This window comes from Typopeltis vanoorti, chromosome 2, assembly GCF_054136105.1.
Source record: "Typopeltis vanoorti isolate ZY-2024b chromosome 2, IOZ_Tvanoo_1.0, whole genome shotgun sequence".
Taxonomy (NCBI): Eukaryota; Metazoa; Arthropoda; class Arachnida; order Uropygi; family Thelyphonidae; genus Typopeltis; species Typopeltis vanoorti.
Window position 1 is genome coordinate 52943417 of NC_143550.1, and position 15911 is coordinate 52959327.

The 15911-nt window shown below is 36.2% G+C and overlaps 2 protein-coding genes across 4 annotated transcripts in view; one reads left to right on the top strand and one right to left on the bottom strand.

Annotated features, from left to right (window-relative positions):
• The window catches only part of LOC150109013 (short-chain dehydrogenase/reductase family 9C member 7-like), a 154660-nt gene that overhangs the window by 102613 nt on the left and 36136 nt on the right, over positions 1-15911 (top strand). The window contains exon 7 of one of the 3 annotated variants that reach the window (XM_090411289.1): positions 10568-10964. The exons of 1 other annotated variant lie outside the window; for it this stretch is intronic. The gene's annotated coding sequence lies outside the window, so the exon portion shown is untranslated. Of the gene's footprint in view, positions 1-581; positions 892-10567; positions 10965-15911 lie in introns of those variants that run through there. One more of the 3 variants, XM_090411318.1, reaches the window with a different exon arrangement.
• Positions 1-15911, bottom strand: part of LOC150109014 (general transcription factor 3C polypeptide 3) — a 306866-nt gene that overhangs the window by 1258 nt on the left and 289697 nt on the right. The window contains exon 27 of the mRNA XM_090411276.1: positions 7142-7218. Coding sequence (XP_090267402.1) covers positions 7142-7218 — 77 coding nt within the window. The remainder of the gene's footprint in view (positions 1-7141; positions 7219-15911) is intronic.

Genomic DNA, 15911 nt, shown 5'->3' on the forward strand with positions numbered 1-15911 from the left:
CATTAATAGTAAGAAACATCATATGTAACAGAGAATGTAACAATCCTAAGTTGAATATAATATCCTAACATTACAAAAATCTTCAAGAAAATTTTTAAGATACCTTAATCTTTTCTTTACTAAACATGTATGCTGGTTTAATACAGAGAAAAGTATTTAAAAATAATGCAGTTTCATTTACAAAATTAAGTTTGTTTATTAAAAAGTAACATTCTTATCTTACAGCTATCTGCCATATATGCTATGGCATTGTGAAATAAAGGCATTTTTCAATATTGAATAGCACTTATATAAGCAGCAATAACTTCAGTGTAGACAGGCAGATGGATATATTTTTCCATCAGCTAATAATGATGCTAATGGATGATTCTGATAATGTAATTACTTACTAATGTTGCAAATGGATAGGTCATTGATATGGCATTCAATGACTAACACTTCATTTGAAAGCTATAAACATGTTCCACTGACAGTATAAAGATACACAGCTGATTTAAGCAAATACTTGTTTGCTCTATACTGCAAAAATATTAAGGACGCTCATGATACTGAATGATAATATTCTAATATTTTACACTTAGGGGCAGCATGTGAAGGCTCACCTCCGGTGGAAATATGACTTATCAGAAAAGGTGGGATATGGAGCTAGTGGGCTGCTGAGTTTATTTCCCTTATCAAAGTGGGCCACAGCCAGAAAAATTTCTAAAACACTACTGTAATGCACTTTATGCTAAAGCCACACCGTTTGAAATAATTTTATGTGCCGTATTGCTGTATTTCATTTGCCATCCTCATTAAAATTATGCCTAAACAGTTAAAATGTTATATTTGTAGAGATTTTCCCATTCAGAATACAGCTGATGTTTTCATTGTTCTTGACTCTTTTCAGTCATTGTCTTTTTATTGCTGATTTTCATGCAAAATTTGTTACAGCAGTTATTCAGTTTATTGAAGAATCCTTGTAGACCCATACTGGGTTTACTTAAGACTATAATATCATTGGGAGAAGGAATGAGCTGAGATTAACACCTCCAATTTTGATATTAGGTTTAATGCCACTTTCCTTCATAATATAATTCATCTAGATAAGTGTTTCTCAAACTTTCAGCACCCGTGTACCACCATCTCAGGCAAAGGAAATTTGGGAGAAGTTATAATATTTCATTCAAACATGAATGATTATAAAGGATGAAGGTGGAAATCCTAAATACCAAATTTTATTACAAATTTCATCTACCCAAAGCAGTGTTACTTTCATTTCAAATTACCACAATAGTCTGAAAAGCAAAATTTGGATGGTTTGCCATATTTTAGCAAAGATTCCAAATACTAAATTTGAATAACATCTGTCCAGTAAGATGTTATTGAGATTTAAAATGAATGAAAATTAGTATAATTAAAAAAATCATTAAAAGATATTAACTTATATGATAACAAAAGCTGATAAGGGTAATGCAACTGTCATTATGAACCAAGAGGAATATAAAAAAAAAAAATAAATAAGGCATAATCTTTAGATATTTTACTTACCAAATTATAGATCATGACCCAAATCTGTCTCAAAAGAATGAAGTTCATAAATAATTGAAAAAAAATTGCACCAAAGAAACCATAAGCAAATTAAAACCTGTTCATGTTAAACCACTGGTTTTCAAATTGTGGGTAGCAACCTGTTAGTGGGCTGTGAAATCAGTTTGGCTGATTGAAACAAGCATTTTTTAAAATGAAATATACTGGTGTCCAAAAGCTAAGGACGAACTACATTTTTACCTGTACAGCAATCCCTCGATTAGTGAGCCTAATGCGTTCTTTAAAACAGGGGCATTAATCGAAAAAGCACTAATCGAATATAATACCCTATGGAAAAAAGTATAATTCATTCCTCAAATTTCTTTTTTGAACCTTGATTTTTTTTATAAAAGAATTAAGGTATGTCTCAGGGCCTAGGTTAAAGGAAAACCATGAAGCTGAAAGACAATAAAACATATTCAGAATATACATTTATCATTCTACTTCTTAACAAAAAATTGAGCTAATGTAGTTTAGCAGGCATTTTGTTTCTTTTTTTTTCATACAGCTGACGACGGTATGGCCCTATTGCCTCTTCTACTCTTCTGTAATTGTACGAAAAATATTTTCAAATTGTTTCTGTGAAATCTCTTTTGGCTGACTATCAGTGGTTAATTTTTCTTCATATTCTTTGGGATCTTCCCACTGTGCATCTAAATTTAGCAGGTCGGAATCACTCAATTCTTCAAAATGAAATTTAATTAACTTTTGGAAGTTATCATTGAAGGGGAGAAAGAAATGAAGGACTTACGAATTGGTCGAAAACACGCAAAATCACATGCTTTGTAGATAAAATTTCTCAACTGTTATACAAGCAAAATAGTTCCCACTTTAAAAACTACAAGGATCATAAAAGAGAAGTTAATTTTCCGACATGTAATAATAAACAACTCAGAAGATGGATTGATTACCCTATTATTGGAATGGATTCTCCTTTTTGTAACATGCGCAGAAGTGTCGAAGGGTCTCGAATCTGTGGGCATACTATAGCAGATGATATAAATTTTGGCGGTAAAAATTTGGAACATAGTATACATAGTGTACATGGAAGTAATGTAGTATGCCATTAAAAATAACTTTGTAAAATGTTTTAAATCGGTAACTAAATTATTTCATTCTAGTGAGTGATTTTTTAAAATAGTTAGCCATAAAAAAATGTATAGATAGAAAATTTTTAAAATCTAATATTTATTTTTAAGATGCATATGGGCGCACTAATTGAATTTGGATATTGAAAAAAATGATGCACTAATCGGGGACGCATTAATTGAGGGATTACTGTATATGAAAACATTTTCATGACTATAGCCAAATGTGGACATAAATTTATTGCTAGCATACTAATAAGTTATATTACACAAAAAAGGTGTTATAAATTTCCTACAAATTAAACTGCAATTTATTTTTAGTGAAAGTTACAAATTTCCATACGATGTAGTTAAGGAATTAATTAATGAAGCTTACAGACAGTATTGGCAACAGGGTGTAGCATAGAGGAAGCCTTCCTTGACACGGCTTAATAAGGGCGCTTGTCCAGCCCATATACAGTAAGCACCGTCGCTACGCTGACAGGAATTGTTAGCATAACAAGTGTGGAAAGAAGTTTTTATAGCCTTAAACTGATTAAAATTTATTTGTGAACAGCAATGAACCAAGAAAGATTGGTCTAGCAACTATACAGTTTTATTGTGTGATATCCCCCGTAGAGCAAACATTTAATTAATATTATTATGTAATCTTTTGTATTAATGTTTGTCTTAGAATCCATCAGAGGCCATATTTAATTGTTTGCCTCAGGGCACGATCTAATCTGGCAACGGCCCTGCTTACAGAAAACTATGCAGAAAGACATTTCAATCTGGAATATGCATTGCATCTCTCACAACATTGTATCATGTTTAGCACCAAGTGATTCAGGAGAATTCTTGAGGCAAACTGACCCACTCCTCCTTCAGAGCAAGGATAAGGCCATGTTTGTTTTCTGCAAGGGGAATTTCGAGCAACAATACATCTCCCTATTGCATCCCAAATGTGTTCTATTGGGTTGAGATCTGGGGAGCTCGCTGGCCACTCAATTCAATTAATATTATAGGTCTTCAGAAGTATCTCCATTGCTCGTGTCTAATGTGGTATGGCACTGTCATCCATAAAAATTAATTCTTTGCCTACAGCACCACGGAACAATCGAACATGATGTTGAAGAACTTCGTTGCGATATCGTTCACCAGTCTTAATCCATTTTTCCAGCACTTATAGCTTGGGTGCATCCATTAAGCATAATGCCTTCCCAAACCATAACCTGGACACAGCCAGCATTCCTTTCAAGAATATTCTTGTGATGGTAAGCAGTATCACTTTCACATCAGATCAAGTGTCATCTAGACTTAGAGGAAAGACTAAAACGATCTCACCTATAAAGAGTACATTAATCCATTAGTGTCTTGTCCAATTTTTATGGATACAACAGCACTGAAAACGTGCTCTACAATGAGCTGTGGATAAAGAGATGGAGACTATAGGCATTCGAGCATATAGGTCTACCTTTCGTAGACATCTTGTTACAGTTTGTCGAGATATCAGTACACCTCTGTTTGAATGGACCTGACTTGCAAGCTGAACTGCTGTGGTGCATCAATTGCATTTTGCTGTTATAACCAAAAATCTGTCTTCATATTCCATGGTAAACCGAGGGAGCATGAAGGCAACCTCTTAACAAACGTCTGAACCACATTCCACTGGTTTGAAACGCTGCCCAGAGCCTGGATGTGAGATTACAAACTCTCTGGCAATATCAGTAAAAGATCTTCCTTCAAACACAATTTGCTTAGCACAGCTTTTTGCCTTTTATCCTGTTGAGTGCTACAATGGGACAATGTTAAGTGCTACAAGGGGACGCTTTACATGTGATTCGCAAATTTGAACATGTGCCCACTTTCTACTCAAAATCAGTTATACAAACTACCACAAGCTGATTCATCTGAATTTGTGGTTGTAACTTCAGAAATAGTGTTCATCCTTAGGTTTTGGACACCAGTGTATAATAGAAAATATCAGAGGGTATCTCATAGATTTTATAGCTTTAACACGTTCATCCCAGGTAGTGTCACATCCCATGTTTCCCTTAATGAGGGAACTCGCCTGATGGTATGATATGTTCCTTCCATGTTGAGTTGATATATTTTTTACGTCTTATATATATATATACAGCATGCTATTTTGAATGTTTTTGATTAAATTTTAATTGTAAAATTAGTACTGTCTTAATGATTATGTATAGTGCCTGTGAAAAGGGAGTTGTTTATCATAATGCAGTCATGTTGTTTTCATTCCAGATGTCTCCAATTTACACTAACTGTCGCTATATATATACATATATACAGGATGGTTCAAAATTACATGTACAAACTTTACTTTGAGGGAAGGTAGAGAACATCAAAAATCAACCATATTCACATAGAAAAGCATGACCAGAAACGCGACCAGAAGGTACTAACAGGGACACAAAGATACAGAAATAACACAAGGCAGTAAGTAGTGTAAAAAACTTTACTAGGCATAACTGAACAGTTCAATAGTAGTTGGATACATAATATGGTTTCACATCAGGTGCTCAAAGTTATGACCATTAGCAGTAATGCATGCCTGACACTGATGACGCGTTGATTGCCGTACATTTTCGAAAAAACCTGGAGTTTCCCAGATATTAGCAGCGCTGATGGCAATTCTTGCCACGAGGTCGATGTCAGAGGCAACAGGCGTTTTGTACACCATGGCTTTAAGGCCCCCCCATAGAAAGAAATCAATGCCCGATAAATCAGATGAGTGTGGGGGCCATGCAACGGGTCCACCACACCTAATCCATCGAGCCCCAAAGGACCTGTCCAGATACTGACGCACAGAAATGCCAAACTGGGCTGGAGCCCAGTCGTGTTGGAACCACATCTGCCAATGCACAGTCATTGGAACATTGCTCAGTAAATCTGGCAAAACTTTTTCCAGAAAGGTCCGATACCTCTGCAGGTCCAGTCGGGGTGATAACAGGTATGTGCCGACTAAACAGTCAGCGATGATATCTGCCCATACATTAATGGTGAAGCGTTGTTGTGCAGCATGTGATAGCACAGCGTGTGAGTTCTCATGGGACCCACACGAGCATTGTGGTGATTGAAGACCCATTTGCAGGTAAATGAAGTTTCTTCCATGAACAAAACACAAATTGGAAAATCCGGGTCTACGGCACTTTTCTGCAGAAACCACTGCGCAAATTCCACATGCCGAGGATAATCTTCGGCCATCAGTAACTGGGCCTGTTGCAGATGAAATGGATGCAAGGACTCAGAGTACAAAACACGCAATACACTGGATTGAGATCCTCCTATAGCAGAGGCAATGGCACGTGTGCTTGTCTCTGGATTATTGTCCATTGCATGCAACCCCTCCTCTTCCACGGCAGGATTTCGCATCAATCGTGGCTGCCCACTATCATGCCTGCGATCCCTGAATGAACCATAGTCACACAAATTCTGATGCAAATGTGCAACACGTCTGTTTGGGTACCTTTTGCAATACATTCGTACAGCGGCTCGTCCATTACCATCAGCTAACCTGTAAACGAGGTGCATGTTTGGCATCTCAGCATTTGTAAACTTTAATTTTTTTAAAAAATAATATAAGGGAAGGTTAGTAAGTTAAATTATTATCAATCTTCAAAACCAGCTGAATAGAATTCTTTGTCTCTTGTCTCAGTCAACGCTACACATCATTTTTAAACTTCTGATCAACAATAAAATGTTTCCTGCCAAAGTGCTGTTTTAACAGGCCAAACAAGTGAAAGTTGCTTGGAAAAAAGTCAGAGCTATAAGTGGAAGGAGTTTCCACTGAAGTTCTTGAATTGTCTCCAGGCTTCTTGTAATTGTGAGGTCTCACATTGTCATGAAGGAGCAACACATCTCTTGTCAGTAAGCCTGGGTGTTTCTGGCAAATTGCATCCTGAAGTTTCAATAAAATTTCACAGTACAATGCGGCATTCATATTTTCATCATGCTTTTGGAATAGATTCCCTGGGAATCTATTCCGTCTGTATCAAAGTGGCTTCTTGCAATCTCAACAGGGTGACCGGACTGGTCTTCACTGTGAAATGTCAAGCATTTCTATGAAATTTTCTGGTTCCAGTTGAGAATGGCAATGTGTGGCAAGCACTCTTCTTACTATAAACAGGCTATATCTCTTTATAAATGTCCTTATCCTGAAAGAAACCAACATGATGATGTTCAACAGCTGACACTCCTTGGGCATGGTAGCCATTTTAGACTGCTGAAAATAGCTACAAAACATGTGCATGCATGTCTACTACATGTACTATCATAATCCTAGATGGTGTTGCTACCTAGTGATGAATACTAAAAACCATTCACTTCAAATTCATTTGTTCTGCTTTTGTTTGTAACTTACTGACTTTCCCTTGTAGGATAAGATTTTTTAAATGAAATCTAGTTTAAAATATTTATATTTTTTTAATAATAAAACCTATACAGTAACTACAGTAATCATTATAAAACAAACTTCCTGTTACCTTTTCTTCTGAAAAAGAGATAGCAGGTCCACAGGCAAGAGCTCTTTTATAATAATAAAGAGCTTGGTCAGCAAGTCCTAATCAACAAAACATATCACTAACCGAAATGTCAAAATATAATAATTTATTTTAAATTATTTCATTACATACTATTCAGCATATATGATGAGAGTTTAAACAAGAGAGATGATATTGAAATGACAAAACAAAATAGGAATTTCTTAAGTCATAATCTAGATCAGTGGTTCTCAACTTTTTATGCTTCATGTAACCTCTGGAAATGTGTATGTAACTGTATAGATAGATAAAACTATAGTTATAGTATAACAATGGGAATAAAATAAAACACACACACACACATATATATATACACACCCTCTGTCCAAAAAGAAACCAAACTTTTCAAAAATAGAAGAAACTAGTGGCGCCACCTCTTGTATCTTTTTGTTGCTGAAAGCAGCAACCTTCATTAGTGTTGTGTCAACTATTTATGACATTTGTTTCATTAGAAGCTGAGTTATAGTGCCAAGAGTGACAGTGTGTTTTGACGAACAGTCGGAAAATGAGTTTCAAACAGAGAGCTGCGATTGACTTTTGTGTTAAACTTGGTAAAAGTTTTACCGAAACACATGAAATGTTTCAAAAAGCATACGGTGATGAATGCTTATCCCATACTCAAGTTTACGAGTAGTTTAAGCATTTCCAAAATGATTGTGAGACACTTAAGGAGGACGAAAAGCTGGGCCATCCAAAAACGGGACTGAGCAAAGTTAACGTACAAAAAAAGTGCGTAATTTCATCAAAGAAAACCCGAAATCGTCTGTGAGGTTGATTAAACATGAATTGGGGATTCCAAAATCAACTGTGCACAACATTTTGACTGAGAGTTTGGGCCTTCGTAAATTGAATTCGCGATTCGTTCCCCACAAGTTGACTGACAACCAAAAAATGTATTGAATTGAACACTGCAAGGACCTCATTAAAACTGCTCGTAAGGACTCAAACTTCCTTGAAACGATCGTTACTGGTGACAGAACATGGTGTTTTGAGTATGAGCCTGAAACAAAGTGCCAGAATGCTGAGTGGAGACCACCAGAAGAGGGGCATCCAAACAAAAGTCGCTTGGAGAAGTCAAAAGTAAAGACAATGCTGATTTGTTTCTACAATTCCAAGGGCATTAAAGTTAGATAATCCTTCTCCATTCCAATCCAAAAACTAATCAATAGCTGTTTGGAATGAATGCTTTTTAAACTATTGTCTCTTTATTGGACAAAGAAAGCTTACGTTTTTCAAAATCAAATGTGAAGGGGAGTCTTGAAACCATTCCTGCATTTCATCGTGGGGAGGGGGGGGGGAATACTGCCATATAAGAGTTTTAAGAGTGCTTAAGTGAACGGTTATTTGTTGTCTGATGTCTTCACAAAGTATGCAATCATTTGTTAATTTTCTTTAAGAAATTAATCGAGTTGCTGAAATTGGTCACAATTCTTTTTAATTCTGTTTTCCCAGAGATAAATTTTTTTTACCATGGCCTCTGTTTTCTTCTCAACATAGAACACATCAACATTGTCTCCTTGCAATGATAAGTTGCGAATATTAATTTTTTCAAAAATATCAGCAAAATATGCTAACCATAGAAGCCATTCTAAGTCTTGTAGTCTCAAAGAAAGTTGAAACTCATGGTCCATGAAAAAAAAAAAAAAAAAAATGGCATACTTCATTGTGGAGTTCAAGTAAACACCAAAGAACATTTCCTCATGACAACCAATGTACTTCTGTGTGAAGCAGCAATCTCTTATGCAGGCTATGCATTTCTTCACAGATAATTCAAAAAAGTTGAGACTCCAATGGTTAGGTTTGATGAAATTAACCATTTATATACTTTCATCCAGAACTCTTTTTAAATCATCAAGGAGAAATTTAGCTATCAGCATTTCATGGTAAAGACAACAAGTGAACTTACATTCTGGTGCAACAGTCCTGTGATATAACCACTCATTGCTTTTGCTCTGTCAGTACATAAAGAAATACAATTTTTCCATTCAAGATTGTTTTGGCAAAAAATGAATCAGTCATATTAAAAATATCATCACCCATAGTAGAAGTTTTGAGAAGCTTACAAAATAAAATATCTTTAAATATTGCATCCGAATTTTCCATGCACAAAAACAAGTAATTGATCTAGTCCAGCTATGTCTGGTGACTCATCCACTTGTATGGCAAACCACAGGCTACAGTGAATAGCTTGAATGAATCGGCCCTTAATATTAAGGCCACATCTTTAATTCTCTTGGAAACTGTGTCGTTTGACAAAGGAATGGTTTTTACAAGGTTTGCTTCTTTTTGGCCAAACATACAAGAAGCTTTTTTTCTTGACTACTTGTATTAGAAACTATAACTAATTTTTGGAATGTTAGTCAAGTGAGTAATATTTATTATCCGACTAGTTTCACCGATGTTTGCTATCGGCATCTTCAGGGATACAATTGGTAAGCGATATGAAGGTAACAGACTAGGTTTTAACTGACAGTTCTAATTCATACAAAATTTGTCTCAAGCACAGTACTAATTTTGTAGGAATTAGAATTGTCAGTTAAAACCTAGTCTGTTACCTTCATATCGCTTACCAATTGTATCCCTGAAGATGCGATAGCAAAAATTGATGAAACTAGTCGGATAATAAATATCACTCACTTGACTAACATTCCAAAAATGAGTTATGATTTCTAATACAAGAAGCTATTTCTTCTGTTGCTGGAAGAATGAGTGACTCGCCTATTGTGTGAGCCTTTCTGGCTTTGGCATTTGAAGGCTTACTTTGTAAGATGCTTTACATGCATTTTCATTTTCTTCTACACCAGAAAAATGCTTAATTACAGTTTTTCTACTACTCAAATCTTCCAAAAGATGTTCAAAATGGCTTAAGGCCTTATTTTTTAAAAGCTAATGTTTTGTTTCAGTGTTGCCGTAAAAGAGAGTTTCACAGAATTTTGTGACAGTGCTAAAGAGCAAACAGTGCACTGTGGATTTGGTTCTACTAAATTTCCTGTTCATGAAATCCAAGTTGTAAATATGATTCGTGATATTTACATTTAAACAGAATGGGCGAAGAAAGATTAGCAAAACAAGTGTTCTCTGCTAGGTTGGCAGGAAAACGACCCAGAGGGAGACCAAGATATAGGTGGATTGATATGGTACAAAGTGCCTTAGACGATAGAAATATAAGATCTGATAATCTTGGAGTCCTGACAAGTAAGAGACTGATTTGGAGGAAAATTGTAGATAGGAAGTTAGTAATGTAATTTTTTTCATGTAGTACTATCATATCCTGTACACCCCTTGAGGGTACATGGCAGGAATTTTATGATGATATTTACATTTTTAATTGTTTATCACTTGATTGTTTAACATTTAATATTCTTTCAGTTACCGCTGAATCCACCTCTTTACTCACATGGGATGATGATGTAGTCATAGATGTAGAAGGAATTGGCTTTGCCTACTATTATGCTTCACTACAGCAAATACACACTCGAAAGATTTTTTCTTTTTTGAATCAGCAGCAGATTTAAAAAACCAACCCAATCAAAATAAATATCATTGTGTTAAACTTTCCAAGTTCTTGGAAACATTAATTCTTAGACCTCCTGCCCCAAACCCAAGACTAGCTACCAGCACCCATAGAAGGAATCCACTTTAGCAATTTAGTCTAACATCTTCCACTTATTCTGTATAAAATTACAATTTTTATACTGTTATCATAAAAGATGTTTCTGTGATAGAGACAAATTACTGAAATTATTAAAGTGTGTTTTAATTATTTCTTTGTGCTGTTGTCTTTCCATGAATCCTAATTATGAATTTACTTAACTAGAACACTTGTAGTGGATTCACTTAGAATCTTACTATATAAGATACTTAGATATCTAGTAAATAGGTGAGTTAAATATCTCCAATTTTGATATCAGCATTAATGTCACTTTCCTTTATAATGTGATCTATAAAGAATGAGTGACATACAGATGATGAATAACAGTGGTAATAGCATGTACAGTGCCTTCTTCTTCTTCATGCAGCTTCCTCGGTGAGAGGGTGCAGCACCATGTCCTTCCAGTTCTCACTGTTGGTTGCATTCCTTTTTGTTTCTGCATAGCCATGTCATCCTGTCCATGATCTTATATCTTCAAACCATGTCCTTCGTTTTTTATCTTTTGATCCTTTTCCCATAATTTTTCCTTCTAAAATTGTTATTATCCTCTGTCCTGTTGAACCTCTCAGTATGCCAATCTCATCTTTCTTGGATCATTTAATAAAGATCTCTGTGTTCTCATTCTCTGTAGGACATCTGTATTTGTTGCATAAGTTTTCATTAAATCATCTTCCAATTGCTGACTCACAGCTTAATGTATCCTCTGTCCTGTTGAACCTCTCAGTACATGTCCTGCCAATCTCATCTTTCTTGGATCATTTAATAAAGATCTCTGTGTTCTCATTCTCTGTAGGACATCTGTATTTGTTGCATAAGTTTTCATTAAATCATCTTCCAATTGCTGACTCACAGCTGTACTATGTATCATCTACATCTCGTTTACACCCTATAATTTTAGTATTTTGATGTGCTCCCATGTTTTTTTTTTTTACTATTTGCCCTAAACTATTAAATTATTTAAGGAATTCACAACGTATACTGGAATATTAATTAAAAGAAACTTTAATAAATACTTCCTATATTTCGACAATGTCACATTGCCATCTTCAATGGGAACATACAAATATGACAAGTGCATGCAGGCACTACAAAAAGCAATGAGGCAGAAGAGAGAAACTACTGTTTGTTACTAGAGTCCTAATGGTGCCCCCTAGTGGGATATATTGGGTTGTCTTGGCTGTTGAGCTGATGTTCTCGTCATGCAAGCTTCTCAAATTTGAGGCAGTCTCATGCACCCAAATTTGTTGAGGTTTGGAAAGTTTTTTTAGAGCTGAGGCTGATTCTATGAATAATTTTTCATATTTAAACTTGCTACGGTGTATTAGCGTGACTTTCTTCCAAGTATTCTGTGGCAGATATCTAGAGCATGGTCTGCAAGCACAGAGTGGCTGTACGGTGAAACTGGATGTAGTCTTTATGTTACGAAATCCTGACATTTGCTGTCCTGCCTGTTTGGCCAAAGTAGGACAGTTTACAGCTGCAAGGGACGTGGTATACCGCAGGCAGGTCTAGGGGAAGTGGTTGGTCTTTGGTGGAGTAGATAAGGGATGCCAAATTTTTATATGGTTTGTAACAAGAAGTCAGGTCATATTTTTTTAAGATTTTGGTTATTTTTTCCGAGGTGCCCCAGATATAAGGAATGGTGATGGATTTAGTGTAATCTTTGTTATGAAGGGGGGGGGGGGGTTGTGGTTATCTGATTTTAATATTTATTGGATTTTTTTAGAGTTGTAGCCATTGGCTAAGAAAGTATTAAGGATGTAGTTTAGTTCAGTGGTTACGGCATTGTCATCTGAACAGATTAATTTTGCCCTGTTATATAGTGTTTTTATACCCCCATATTGTTGTGAGAGTGGGGGAGTTGCTGGTGAATGTATCTACCTGTATGGGTGGGTTTTCTGTAAACAGAGAATACCAAGGATCCATCAGGCTAGCGAGTGATTAGAGTGTCTAGGAAAGTGCCTTGATATTCTCTGTTTACAGAAAACCTACACATACAGGCAGATACATTCACCAGTAATTCCCCGCCCCCCCCACACACAACAATATGGAGTTATAAAAACACTATATAACCGGACAAAATTAATCTGTTCAGATGACAATTCCCTAGCCACTGAACTAAACTACATCCTTAATACTTTCTTAGCTGGCTACAACCCCCAAAAAATATTGAAAACCAGATACCCCCCCCCCCCCTTCATAACAAAGATTATACTAAATCCATCACCATTCCCTATATCCAGGGCAACTTGGAAAAAATAACCAAAATCTTAAAAAAATATGACCTAACTTTTTGTTACCAACCATATAAAAAGCTGGCATCCGCTCCACCAAATACCAACCACTTCCCCTAGACCTACCTAGAGTATAGCAGGTCCCTTGCAGCTGTAAACTGTCCTACTTTGGCCAAAAAGGCAGGAGAGCAAATATCAGGATTTCATAACATAAAGACTACATCTGGTTTCACCAGTACAGCCACTCTGGACTTGCAGACCATGCTCTAGATACCCACCACAGAATATGTTGGAAAAAAGCCATGTTAATACACCACAGCAAGTTTAAATATGAAAGATTATTCATAGAATCAGCCTCAGCTCTAAAAAACTTTCCAAACTTCAACAAATTTAGGAGCATGAGACTGCCCCAAATTTGGGAAGTTTGCATCACAAGAACATCAGCCCAACAGCCATCATCATCATCAAATTCCTGCCCTGTACCCTCAAGGGGTGTACAGGATATGATAGTACTACATGAAAAATTTACATCATTACTAACTTCCTATTACAATTTTCCTCCAAATCAGTCTTTTACTTGTCAAGACTCCAACATTACCAGATCTTATATTTCTATCGTCTAAGGCACTTTGTACCGTATCAATCCACCTATTGGTCTTCCTCTGGGTCGTTTTCCTGCCAACTTGGCAGAGAACATGTGTTTTGCTAATCTTTCCTCGCCCATTCTGTTTAAGTGACCATACCACCTGAGATTAGATCTGCTAACGCATTCCTGGATGCCGACAATGTCACGTTCTTTCCTAATATCCTCGTTTTTAATATGATATTGCCATTGATGCCATCTGTCCACGCCTCTAATCTTTCTCAGGGCTCTCATATCTGCGGTCTCTAGTCTTTGGTCAAGTGTTTTACTTCTGACCCAGCTCTCAGATTAATAAGTTAAAACTGGTTTGAACACTGTCTTGTATATAGCTAATTTAGTGTTCCGACTAATTTCTCTCTTATTCCATATGAATTTATTCAATTGACTTCCTACCATACCAGCTTTGTTGATTCTATTGTCTATTTCCATATTTAATTTACCATCTTCACTAAAAATCTTGCCTAAGTGGCCGAAATGTTTTACTTGTTCCACAGGTTCTCCATTCACAACACAGTTGACATTTTCAATGATTATGCCTATTTCCATTGTCTTTGTCTTTTTATTGCTGACCTTCATACCATATCTATTACAAAAGTTATTCAATTTAGTCAGAGAATCTTGCAGACTTGTAGCGGATTTATTTAGAAGTATAACATCGTCTGCATAAAGCAAAGAGCTGACATTAACATTTCCAATTTTGATATCATTTAATATCACTTTCCTTCATAATGTGATCCATATAGATTAATGAATAGAGGGGATAATGTACATCCTTGTCTCACACCAGATTTAACATTAAACCATCTTCATGTACTTATTTCAATTCTAACTGCTGACTTACAACTCAAATAAAGACTAAGTATTACTTGATATAATGCCCCATTGACACCACATAACTGTAGCGTATTGAATAGCTTCTCTCTTGGAACCTTGTCATATGCCTTTTCCAAATCGACAAAACTTAAATACAGATCTTTGTTATATTCCCATGATTTCTCCACTATTTGTCGTAAAGTGAAGATCTGATCCTGACAGCCTCTATTTGACCTGAATCCAGCTTGTTCTTCACCAAGCCTTTCTTCCACAATTCTTTTCAACCGTTTCTCAAGTATACTTGCATATATCTTACCAGGAACACTCAGTAAGGATATACCTCTGTAATTCTCACATTCAGTTTTATTTCCATTTTTATATATGGGTGCTATGAGAGCTCTACTCCAATCGTCTGGAATTTGTCCCTCTGTCCAGGCATTCTGAACTATGCAGTGTAGCCACTGTAAGACTTTTATACCACCATACTTCGCCATTTCTGGTTGAATATCATCTTCTCCTGCTTCAGATAAAGACTTTCCACATTTCAGGCCTTTGATGGCTTTTTCTACTTCAAGTATGGATATGCATTCCTGACTGCATGCCTGGTCAGTGTTTTTTTATCACTGTGCTCTCATCATTGCTTGTTTCATTTAGCAATTTCTCGAAGTAATTACTCCATACTTCAAAGATATCTTTTTCTCCCGTTTTCATGTCACCTTTATCATCTCTAACTCTTTTTACAGCACTCTTTCCTCCATTCCTAAGCTTCTTCAACAACCTCCAGAATATTTTGCCACCTTCTTGATATTTATTTTCTATGTTCTTGCCAAAGTCCTCCCATGACGTTTGTTTAGCTAATTTTACACAGTGTTTAGCTTTCTTACATTTGTCTCTGTATTCTCTAAGAGCGCAAGCTGACTTATTTGCCAGGAACTTTTGATATGCTTTCTTCTTTTCCTTCACTGCCTCTTTAACTTCCTGTGTCCACCATGGAGTTCTAATTTTTCAATCCTTGCAGACAACTTCACCACATGCCTCTCTAGCTGAATCAATCAGGGTTTTCTTCAAGGCTTGCCACCTGAACTTGCCACATGTTGTACCATCATTTTGTATTTTGGTTTAACCAATAGGAATACAATTTGGTCGGCTAAATCCCAAATTGCCAGCCCATCCTCGTTCGTTCAGTATCAAGGTAGATACCCAACAGGGTGCACCAAGAGAAGGTGAGAATTGGACATTAGGTCAGAAGCCCTGGTCGGTTCTCTGCATTCCTTTAAAGGCTATGTGGGGGTCTCCTCTCAGTTTTACAGCTTTCACCCTTAAGCACCCTGCCCAACAGCCAAGACAACCCAATATATCCTGCTGGGGGGG